Source organism: Neoarius graeffei, chromosome 3, assembly GCF_027579695.1.
Source record: "Neoarius graeffei isolate fNeoGra1 chromosome 3, fNeoGra1.pri, whole genome shotgun sequence".
NCBI classification, from domain to species: Eukaryota; Metazoa; Chordata; class Actinopteri; order Siluriformes; family Ariidae; genus Neoarius; species Neoarius graeffei.
Genome location: NC_083571.1, coordinates 26,618,591 through 26,630,623, shown reverse-complemented (window position 1 = coordinate 26,630,623; position 12,033 = coordinate 26,618,591). Strand labels below are relative to the sequence as shown.

Below are 12,033 nucleotides of genomic sequence, written 5' to 3'. Positions count from 1 at the left end.
TTAGAATTAGTACTGGGGTCATTCTACCTGAAAAGTTATTGTGTGTTGCATGCATTTCAAAGGTGAGAACAATTTGAAGGTTTTTCATACCTAAATGTAAATTTTTAGTACCTTGGTTTTTACCTTCTAGCTTTGTAATTAATGGGTTTCTATTGAAAAAACGAATACCATTATAATGTTTGAAGACTTAGCCATATTTCCTGTGTGTTTTTTTCTTTGTTATACTAAATCTTTGGACGCTAGCGGCTTTGAAAGCAAAACTGGTCAGCCGGGGTTGGTTGTCACACTGTGTTCGGGGTTGGTTGTCACATGTAATGCAATTGCAATAGGTGCACTACTGACTGAGACAAACACAGCTACAACAAGCTTTATTTATGTAGTATTCTGCGATCAGAAAGCTTTATAGCTAATTTGTCATGCTTAATATGCAACTCCAGCTCAAAAAATCCCAGAAATATACCCATTTTAATAATAAACACTTGGCTGTATTGCTCAAAATTTGCTGTCAAAATGAAGGAAATAGCATTTGAGAGCATTAGAAATTTCAAAATTTTCCGGGGGAGTACCCCCGGAACCCCCTAAAACACTCGTGCCAGCGGCGCTCAACGCTACACCTCGCCACATACAGTGACACCTGCAAAAAAGTTAGACTCCCTAAAAAAAAATCCTGCCTAAAAGCCTGCAAGAATAGAAATCTGGCTCGAGGCTCAAGGATTTTAACTCGCAACCTTCCAGTCAGCAGACCAGAGCTCAAACTACTGAGCCATCATTTATATTTATATAAAAAAAAACCTTTTTAAAATGAACCCCCCAAAAAATTTAAGAATTCTATAAGAAGACTAATGGTGATGATACACGGGGCAACTTTTTGGGCAATGTTGCCGAGCAATGTTGCTGGCAACGGGCAACTAGGTGAGACACAGGGCAACTTTTCAGGGCAACTAACAATGGGCAACAACAGTTAGCAACGGCAGTTTACAGTTAGCTAAAAAAAAAAAAACGATGTCTTAATTTTTGCTGCGACCATTTAATCAAGCTGTCTGTTGTTTTTTAGAGCTTTGGTGAGGTAAATTCCTCCATATAGAATATTAAAATAACTTACCGGCGTAAAAACAGATGAGGAGTCTCTCCATCTCTTCACTCCACTGACACTGAGCGGCCGCCATATTTGTTTGAAATTTCTGATCCGAACCTCACCGGAGGTCACATGACTTGATACTCGCGTTCTGATTGGCTTCTCAAAAAGTTGCCAGAGATTATCAAAACCATTCAGAAAGAAACAATGTTGCCCAATCTCAATAGAAAAGAGTCAAAACGCAATTGCTCGGCAACATTGCCCAAAAAGTTGCCCCGTGTATCATCACCATAAGAGTTCCTTCTGATGGTTGATGAGAAAGCGCTCCCTGCCTTACAACTGACTAAGGTGGTGTAGTTTCGAAAAATCTAGTAAAATTTGACACCCAAAAGAACATTTGCTGAAATATCCAGTGTTCACTGTTCTCCACTGGTCCAAATACAACGCAGCTAAATAAATGTCGAACTGATTCTGCCAACGCAGTACATTACGTTAATCTGAGCTCTCCAAACCGCGACGCACAAACGGATCCCAACTCACCTCCTCTCCGTGGTTCAGCACGATAGTTCCAGCACGCTCGACCACGGCAAACACCATGACTGCACAGAGCGCGCGCCTCACGGACACGCTGAGACTGGAGAACGCTGGGAGCTGCTGCACAAACTCCAGTAACTGTTCTGGAGGGGCAAAAAAGGGGCGAGAGTGAGAGAAAAGGAGAAAAAAAAAAAGCAGGTACTCTGATGGTAAAGGGGTGAGGGAGCGAGCCTCTGTAGGTCTGTTTCACCCAAAATTCCAAAAACAGCTGAAATATTTTACATTAAAGAAGGAAGGAAGGAAAGAAAGAAAGGAGAGGAAAAAGAAAAGGAAAAAAGGAGGAAAGAGGAAGATGGAAAGAAAGAAAAAAATGAATAAAGGAAGGGTCAACCAGTGGGTTATGAGTGAGAGGCCTGGTCGATCACTCACCACCCTGAAAAATATCTAAATTTAATGCGTAGCAGTATCTAATCATTTCAGCACATCTGGTCAAAACTTCTTACAGAACATCAAAAAATAGTTCCACATCTCTTTGGATAAAATATTAATTCATGTACACTTGCAGTCAGAAGTTTACATACAGGGACATGAACGTGATGGCAATATCGGGCTCTCAATTATTTCTTTGAACGGTTCTTTTTCTGTGGCAGAATAATTGTAGAACATCTTTAAAATGGAAAAAAAACGGTGCACAAATTTTAAATTTCGCCTGCGTTTTCTGAAGTCGGCACAGGGTCAAAACGAGACACAGACCCGCTTAGATTATTAACTCCGTGGCACTGAAAGTTCCAAAATGTCTTAACTTGCCAATGTCAAGTCCTCTTAACTTCCTGTTAGAGATCACAGCCACTCTGTGCCAACACACAAAGGGCTTGCTTGACCAGCACACAGCACAGTGGGAAAGCCAAGGAGCTCAGTGCAGATCCGAGAAAAAGAGGATCTGAAAATTTACTCAACTCAGGAATGTTTGAGTCATTTCTAAACCACTGCAGGTTTCAAGTTGATCAGTTCAAACAATTGTATGTATGCAAGTTATTGGGATCTTCTTGGTAGAAGATGATTCAAACCATCTCCCCCCCCTTAGCTGAGAGGAAATTACCAGGAACTACTAATGCACAGGCCTGTTGTGAACTGGAAGCTGCTGGAACACTAGGTGTCGCTGTCTACAGCTCCAAAATCACCACCTTCAAGCTTCGAGCTGATCACATGGGCAAAGAAAAAGACTTTTTAGAGGAAAGTTTGATGGTCAGATGAGACAAAGATGGAGTTGTTTGTCCACAGAGGAACACTGTACCAACTGGTGGTGGTAGCGCCAAGTGAATGGAATAACGAAGGCGGAGGACGGATACCTCAGAATTCTTCAGCCCATCCTCAAACCACTGGAACACTCAGTTGTGCCCAGGTTTCCAACAGGACAATGACCCCAAACACACATCAGAGCTGGTTGTGGAGGATAAAGCTGGCGAACATTAGACTTCAAACAAGTTCTGACCTCAACCCTATTGAAAATACGTGGGCTGTGTTTAAAAGCTGGGTCTGTGGCAGAAAAAACACGTTTAATTTAACTCTGCCAAAAAGTGAGGACAAATATCCAACCCGAATTCTGCCAGAAGCTTGTTGATGGTGAACAAAAGCATCTGGTCAAGGTGAAACTTCCTAAAAGACATGTAACCGCTTATCAGGTGTGCTGGATGGATAATTTTGACCCCGTGTTGATTTCAGAAAACCCAAACTACGTTAAAACTTGTGCATCAAATTCTTAAGAATGATTCACAATCATTCCGCCACTGAGAAGCCCAATATTACATCAGATTCACGTCCATGATGAGTAATGCAAACGTCTGACTGCAACTTAACCTTGTTAACTCCTCATCCTCGCATCTCTCTCTTACAGAAAGTGTTACTAAGAGTGTATCATCAATTTGTAGGATATAAAATACTGGATATGCATATCCGCCCTGGTATCTGTAATCAATCCTACATAGGCCACACTAAATAAAGTACACAATGAGACATTTCACTGAAGGGGTCATGGGGTTCAATCTTACAGCAGCGGTCATCAGCGACAGACTCGGGTCTTGTCCTCACAGTACCCCCGTCTAGAATACATAAAACGTGATAAAATGCCCTGTCGGGAGCCTGACGGTGTATTTTATTTGTTTCTTCATATTGCAAGCTTTGCATTTTGGATAAGTTTGATATGAAGATCCGTCGAGCAGTTCTTGCATCTCTTTTGGAATAATCGAGTTCAATTGCTGGAACAGCAGGAGCGCAGAAAGTGGAAACAAGTTGTATATGATGATGATGGATTATAATGTCCTGACAGTCAGTAAGATGGTATACTAACTCGAATTCATTAAATCCCAGCCATGGTTAACTATTCCCCAATCGACATTCGCTAATTTGAATGTATAATTAATTCCATTTGGACATTTTCACCAGAACGGCCGATCAGCTCTGCGAGATCATCGAGAATGACGAGCTGAACGTGGTGTTTGAGTGGGTCAGACACGCTGCAGAATCAGAAAGCTCACATGGGAGCGGATGGAGTTACTGACGCACGATTACTTTATGGAACAGGTGAGGAACGCCGCTTTCGTGACCGATAATACAGCATGCAAGGTGATCAAAAGTTCTGAGAACATCTGTGGGCTCAACCTGAATGAATCCCTCAGCTCTGACTTCCTGTGGCGTTGGCGAGGCCGCGTAAGTGTATGATACACAAGCAGACTGCTGGGTCAAATGTGATGCCCATCACAGGACGGTGTATCTGAACGGCTTCGTGTACTGCATCAGAGGATTCCACTGTGACAAGCCCTTAAACGGTGTGAGAAGGTTTGAGCTCATCACCAGAACCTGGGCTCAGGTGATCCCCATGCACTCTTGTTGGTCAACATCTCTGCAACGGGAGGATTTGATGGCAACGAACAGCTTCACACAGTGGAGCGATATGAACCTGAAAATAATCAGCGGTGTACACTCGCACTGATGCATGAAACAAGAAGGAATGGGAAAGTGTGGACACGAGTGTTTGTTCACGGCGGAGTATTACAGCCCAGTGGACTCTCAGCCCCTACATGAGCAGCGGAGCGGGGGTGATCTCGTACGATGGACAGGTTTACACCGTGGGTAGATTTGATGGGGTTAGAAAGAAAGAAAGAAAGAAAGAAAGAAGAAAGAAAGAAAGAAGAAAGAAAGAAAGAAAGAAAGAAAGAAAGAAAGAAAGAAAGAAAGAAAGAAAGAAAGAAAGAAAGAAAGAAAGAAAGAAAGAAAGAAAGAAGAAAGAAGAAGAAAGAAAGAAAGAAAGAAAGAAAGAAAGGAAAGAAAGGAAAGAAAGAAAGAAAGAAAGAAAGAAAGAAAGAAAGAAAGAAAGAGAAGAAAGAAAGAAAGAAAGAAAGAAAGAAAGAAAGAAAAGAAAGAAAGAAAGAAAGAAAGAAAGAAAGAAAGAAAGAAAGAAAGAAAGAAAGAAAGAAAGAAAGAAAGAAAGAAAGAAAGAAAGAAAGAAAGAAAGAAGAAAGAAAGAAAGAAGAAAGAAAGAAAGAAAGAAAGAAAGAAAGAAAGAAAGAAAGAAAGAAAGAAAGAAAGAAAGAAAGAAAGAAAGAAAGAAAGAAAGAAAGAAAGAAAGAAAGAAAGAAAGAAAGAAAGAAAGAAAGAAGAAAGAAAGAAAGAAGAAAGAAGAAAGAAAGAAAGAAAGAAGAAAGAAAGAAAGAAAGAAAGAAAGAAAGAAAGAAGAAAGAAAGAAAGAAAGAAAGAAAGAAAGAAAAGAAAGAAAGAAAGAAAGAAAGAAAGAAAGAAAGAAAGAAAGAAAGAAAGAAAGAAAGAAAGAAAGAAAGAAAGAGAGAGAGGAGGGAGAGAGGAGGGAGAGAGAGGGAGAGAGGAGGGAGAGAGGAGGGAGAGAGGAGGGAGAGGAGAGAGAAAGGAGAAAGAAAGAAAGAAAGGAGAAAAAAAGAAAGAAATGAGAAAGAAAGGAGAGAGAAAGAAGAAGAAAGAAAGGAGAAAAAAAAGAAAGAACTGAGAAAGAAAGGGAGAGAGAAGAAAGAGAGAAAGAAAGAAAGAAAGAAAGAAAGAAGAAAGAAAGGAGGGAGAGAGGAAAGAGAGGGAAGAGAAAGAAAGGAGAAAGAAAGGGAGAAGAGAAAGAAAGAGGGAGAAAGGAGAAACAGTGCATGAACTGGAAGAAGAGAGAATGGAAAGTATGAGTGTGAGGAATGATTAACAGAGCAGAGGTGCGTTTTATTCCTCCAGCTGAATGTTTCCTCATCTGTACCGCCCCCCTCCCCCCCCCCACACACACACTATTACAGTGAAATGCATCTTCCAAATCGGATCGGTCCCCTCCCCTTTACTATAATCATGGACTGTAAATTATTTAGAACCAGTGTGTATAAAACAGCAGTTTGGGGGTCCATGTCATTCCATCAGTGGATTTGAGGCAAATACACACACACACACACACACACACACACACACACACTACTGCATTGGGGGACCCCAGCTCGTTTCCTGTTGATGTGCTTCTTACCGATGTCATCGTCTGTACGGTCCACAGGGTCTTTTTCCAGGCAGTCTCTCACAATGTCTCGACTCATGAGGGGGTCCGTCGATCTCCCCACTTCTTCGTCATCATCGTCCTCGTCCGAATCCACCGCCGTCTCGGGCAGTCCGCTGAGATCCACATCACCACAATCGCTCTCGGTCGCCTGGGATAAAGCAAAAAAGAAATTTAAATAATAATAAAAAAAATAAAAAAAAACACCACAATTACACTATCTTGCCAAAAGTATTCATCTCATTACAAGCTGGAATTAAAATGGAATTTTTGGAGGGGTAGCACCACTTTAAAAGTTGAAGATTGCTGTTTTATTGTGACACAAAACAATAAGATGAAAAAAACAGAAATCTAGAGCGTGCACAGGTATTCACCCACCCAAAGTCAATACTTTATCGAGCCACCTTTCGCTGCAAGTCTGTTGGGGTGTGTCTCTTATTAGTTTAGCACATCTAGCCACTGGGATTTTTGCCCATTTCTCAAGGCAAAACTGCTCCAACTCCAAGTTAGACAGGTTGCGTTGGTGGACAGCAATCTTCTAGTTAGTTATGCCACAGATTCTCCGCAATTAAATTGAGGTCCGGGCTTTGACTCGGCCATTCCAAGACATTTAAATGTTTCCCTTTAAACCACTCCAGTGTAGCTTTAGCAGTATATTTCGGGTCATTGTCCTGCTGGAACGTGAACCTTCGTCCCAGTCTCAAACCTCTTGCTGACAAACAGGTTTTCCTCCAGAATTGCCCTGTATTTAGTGCCATCCATCTTTCCTTCAGTCCTGACCAGCTTTCCTGTCCCTGCAGATGAAAAACATCCCCACAGCATGATGCTGCCACCACCATGCTTCACTGTAGGGATGGTGTTCTCAGGGTGTTGGGTTTGTGCCACACATGGCGTTTCCCACGATGGCCAAAAAGATTAATTTTAGTCTCATTTGACCAGAGAATCTTCTTCCATGTGTTTGGGGAGTCTGCCACATGCTGTCGGGCAAACTCCAAATGTGTTCTATTTTTTTTCTGGCCACTCTTCCATAAAGCCCCACTCTGTGGAGCGTACGACTTAAAGTGGTCCTATGGACAGATGCTCCCATCTCCGCTGTGGATCTTTGCAGCTCCTTCAGTGTTCTCTTTGGTATCTTTGTTGCATCTCTGATTAATGCCCTCCTTGCCCGGTCTGTGAGTTTTGGTGGACGGCCTTCTCTTGTCAGGTTTGTAGTGGTGCCATATTCTTTCCATTTTGCTATAATGGATTTAATGGTGCTCCCTGGGATATTCAAAGTTTGGGATATTGTTTATAACCCAACCCTGATCTATACTTCTCCACAACTTTGTCTCTGACCTGTTTGGAGGCTCCTTGGTTCTCATGTTGCTTGCTTAGTAGTGTTGCAGAGCCAGGGTCCTTCCAGAACAGGTTGATTTATACAGACATCATGTGACAGATCATGTGACACTTTGATTGCACACAAGTGGATCTTATTCAACTGTGGCTTCTGAAGTGAATTGGTTGGAGCAGCTCTTATTTAGGGGTTTCATACGAAAGGGGGTGAATACTTATGCACACTCCAGATTTCTGTTTCTTCATCTTAATTATTGTTTGTGTCACAATAAAACAATGTGCACCTTTAAAGTGGTCGGCATGTTGTGTAAATCAAATGGTGCTAACCCTCCAAAAATCCATTTTAATTCCAACTTGTAATGCAACAAAACACCAAGGGGGATGAATACTTTTGCAAATATGAAGGTTATGTTGGGTTTCATCATGGTGAGATTATATTACGACTTTTGAGTAGCATTAACAACTTGAAGCTTTTGTCCATTTATGTTGAAACACTGTTTTCATTAATCTATCATTAATTACACCAGAGCAGATACAGTGGCATGCAAAAGTTTGGGCACCCTTACTGAAAATGTCTGTTACCGTGAATAGTTAAGTGAGCAGAAGATGAACTGATCACCAAAAGGCATAAAGGTAAAGACATTTCTTTTCAGCCTTTTCTGCAAGATTTGTGCATTATTTTTGTTTTGTACAATTGGTGAGTGAAAAAAGAAAAGGAACACCATGCGAAAGTTTGGGCACCCCAATACATTTGAGTTCTCAGGTAGCTTTTCCCAAGGTTCCAGACCTTAATTAGCTGATTGAGCTGTGGCTTGTTCAAATTCTTCATTAAGAAAGGTCAGATGATGCAGATTTCAAAGCTGTATAAATTCTCTGACTCCTCAAACTTGTCCCTAAAATCAACAGCCATGGGCTCCTCTAAACAACTCCGTCGCATTCTGAATAATAAAATAATTGATGCTCACAAAGCAGGAGAAGGCTACAAGAACGTAGCAAAGTGTTTTCAGGCAGCCGTTTCCTCAGATTGTAATGTTATTAAGAAATGGAAGCGGAGATCAAGGTGAGGTCTGGAAGATGAAGAAAACTTTCTGAAAGAGCTGCTCGTTGGATTGCTAGAAAGGCAAATAAAACCCCGTTTGACTGCAAAAGACCTTCAGAAAGATTTAGCAGATCCTGGAGTGGTGGTGCACTGTTCTACTATGCAGCGACACCTGAACAAATATGACCTTCATGGAAGAGTCATCAGAAGAAAACCGTTCCTGCGTCCTAGCCACAAAATTCAGTGTCTGAAGTTTGCAAATGAACATCTAAATAAGCCTGATGCATTTTGGAAGCAAGTCCTGTGGACTGATGAAATCAAAATAGAACTTTTTGGCCACAATGTGCAAAGGTATGTCTGGAGAAAAAAGGGTGCCAAATTCCAGGAAAAGAACACCTCTCCAACTCTGAAGCATGGGTGTGGATCGATCATGCTTTGGGGTTGTGTTGCAGCCAGTGGCACAGGGCACATTTCACTGGTCGAGGGAAGCATGGATTCGAATAAACACCAGCAAATTCTGGAAGCAAACATCACACCATCTGTAAAAAAGTTGAAGTTAAAAAGAGGATGGGTCCTACAATAAGACGATGATCCAAAACACACCTCAAAATCTACAATGGAATACCTCAAGAGGCACAAGCTGAAGGTTTTGCCCTGGCCCTCACAGTCCCCTGACCTAAACATCATTGAAAATCTGTGGATAGATCTCAAAAGCGCAGTGCATGCAAGACAGCCCAAGAAACTTGTAGAACTGGAAGCCTTTTGCAAGGACAAATGTGTGAAAATCCTCCAGGTAAGAACTGAAAGATTATTCGCTGGCTACAAAGTGTTTACAAGCTGTGATACTTGCCAAAGGGGGCGTTACCATGCAGGGTGCCCAAACTTTTGCTTCCTGTCATTTTGAAAGTGTAAACGATGAAGAAAAACTTTTTTTGCTTAAAATATAAATGGAATGAGTCATCTTTAACTTTATGCCTTTTGGAGATCATTTCATCTTCAACTTGTTTAACTGTTCACAGTAACGGCGATTTTGACCAGGGGTGCCCAAACTTTTGCATACCACTGTAATTAAAATCAAACTTCGTCAACCTGGATAAGTTGCTTCTTCTTTGTTTCTTCAGACAAAATTTCCCCGACATCTCGACCACCTCATCTCTGATTCCCAACTATACACAACTCAACACCGACCGCTCTGACAACGAGTATGGGGTTTGATGCATCGTCTCGAGCACCAGCGCGAGTGAGCAAACAAACGTGTGAGCAGGGCTCGAAATTAACTTTTTTTCTTTGTGTCCCCCAGTGGTCCCGAATTCTGTGTTGTATTGTCCCGAATGGAAGCAATAGTGTCCCCATTTTTTTCCTCTCTGAAATAACCAGTGGTTAATATTATCATATGAAGTTACTATTATATTTGTAACTATGCAATTTTGAACCCTTTATATCATTTTTACAATAAGACACAAGCGACACATGTCCTATACATCATCTACTTCAAAATTAGTTATTGCATTTTCAGTTTATTAAACTTTGGCGATCTCACTGTATGAATAGATACGCGTTTATTTAAAGGGGCCAACTAGCTCATTCAGAAAATGTTTCAACTCCCTACATCTGCAGTACACTTTAGTGGAAAATAAGACCCCTTTTATGTTCATTTCATCTACTTATACCTTGAATATCTGTTGGCACTTATAAGGCCAACTTATCATTTTCACCATTACCGTTATCCATTTTATGAACTTTCCGTTATCCATTTTTATGAACTTTCGCTGCCGGGTGCAAATGTTAGCAACATCAACATAGTGCCAGCAGGTCCTAGCCTAGTTGTGCTGCTGACTGACTAAACTTTGTGAACTAGAAAGACACCAAGAAAACTCACTTATTCTGTTGAACGGTATCTTCCGTCAATATCATCCACATCATTCCTGTTGTATTTTATAACGTGTCTAACAGTGTTCATTCAGTTCATTCAGTTGCTAGCGTTGCCTGCAGACCAGGCGAGGACACTTTGGATCCTGAAGGTCCCGGAGACGTTATGTCTGGGCTTTCAGTTTCTTCTCCGCGGTCGGTCCGCTTCAACCACTTCAGCATTTTTGTTCTGGCAAGAGTCGGCGCAGCGTGTGCGGTAGCAATTCCATTCCGAGTCCATATAATGCGGACTTCGGCCGAAGATTCTAGAACAGAACGCGCTGCTCTGTAGCCTACGGATGCAGGTGCATCGAAAGTGTAGCTACTATGTATTTTTCGCTGTTAACGTTTTAAAATTAAAATTGACAAATTAGGTGAATGTCTACGTACGTGTTACGGCTTTGTAAATAATATTAATGTAGAACTTTTTTTCGAGATCTATTTTTTTCCATTGTCCCGGGATTGTCCCAGATATGATAATTTTGTGTCCCGATGACATTTTTTATGGTCCCCGGGACGTCGGGACACCGTTAGTTTCGAGTGCTGCGTGTGAGAATGAAAACAGCGAGCTCTCTCTCTCTCTGTGTGTGTGTGTGTGTGTACCTGGTAAATATCTGATAGGCTGCTGCTTCCTGAGTCACTAGCAATGCTGGATCGAGACTGACTGGAGGACATGTGGAGGTGGAGACCGTCTGAGAGGTGGAGCTTGGTGAAATCCGCAGGAAGCTGGAAGAGAACCAGACCAGGTTGTTATGCAGATTTGGGAGTGTGGGGGAGAGACAGACAGATAAATATGTGTCTTTTGCTAGCTAGTCCATGATGGAGGAATCAAAGGATGAAGCTTGCTAAAGCCACCTTTCGCTGAAAGCACAATTCCATCCAGCAGCACAAGAAAGCAGCATGCACGCACACGCGCCTAAAGTATTCACCAATTCTGCATGACGAGTCAGCTTGACGCAAACATCACTCCTTCAAAATGCTTCGAGTTAACCAGAGACGCCAACCTTCTGTGAAATCAATGTGTAGTGACACATGCATACGAGCGGAGCGCCCGCAGAGCACGAAGCGAGTCCAATCCAGCTGCACCAGACCTGGGCATTTTATAGCCCGCGGGCCGCATCCGGCCCTTTGGTTCATTCTGACGGGCCCGCATAAGGTTAATTAGAAATTACAAAATAAACGTATTTTCTAATTTCACCTCATGCATGGACTGAATGTGCAGTGCTTTTATTTTGAAGTTGTGTTCAACAAAAACACAATGCGCGCGACATGAAATCCCACGAAACCTAATCCCGCGATAACTACTTCCGTAATTTGTCCAGACCAACCACAAACTTGTACGTCATCCTTCAAACGGTCCAGCCAATCACATAGCGTGACGTCACCAGCAGGCGCCGGAGCCCGAGCCGATCTGTAGATCTGATTCCTACACCGAATCGACACGGCATCATTATTATAACATGATGCATCTTGCTTGATATTTGGAGTAGAAAGACAATATTGTGATGTCTTTATTGTGTTTTGGGGTGAATGTGACTGAAAAAAGTACAAACATTCACATTTTGTTAACCATTGTTTTGGGAAATTTGATTAAATAAA

General features: G+C 41.8%; 1 protein-coding gene across 1 annotated transcript in view; it reads right to left on the bottom strand.

Annotated features, from left to right (window-relative positions):
• The window catches only part of rapgef2a (Rap guanine nucleotide exchange factor 2a), a 149,972-nt gene that overhangs the window by 54,684 nt on the left and 83,255 nt on the right, over nucleotides 1–12,033 (bottom strand). Inside the window, exons 8-10 of the mRNA XM_060916582.1 lie at nucleotides 11,038–11,160; nucleotides 6,129–6,306; nucleotides 1,616–1,752 (exon numbers count right to left, since the gene is read on the bottom strand). Of these exons, the coding sequence (XP_060772565.1) occupies nucleotides 1,616–1,752; nucleotides 6,129–6,306; nucleotides 11,038–11,160 (438 nt within the window). The remainder of the gene's footprint in view (nucleotides 1–1,615; nucleotides 1,753–6,128; nucleotides 6,307–11,037; nucleotides 11,161–12,033) is intronic.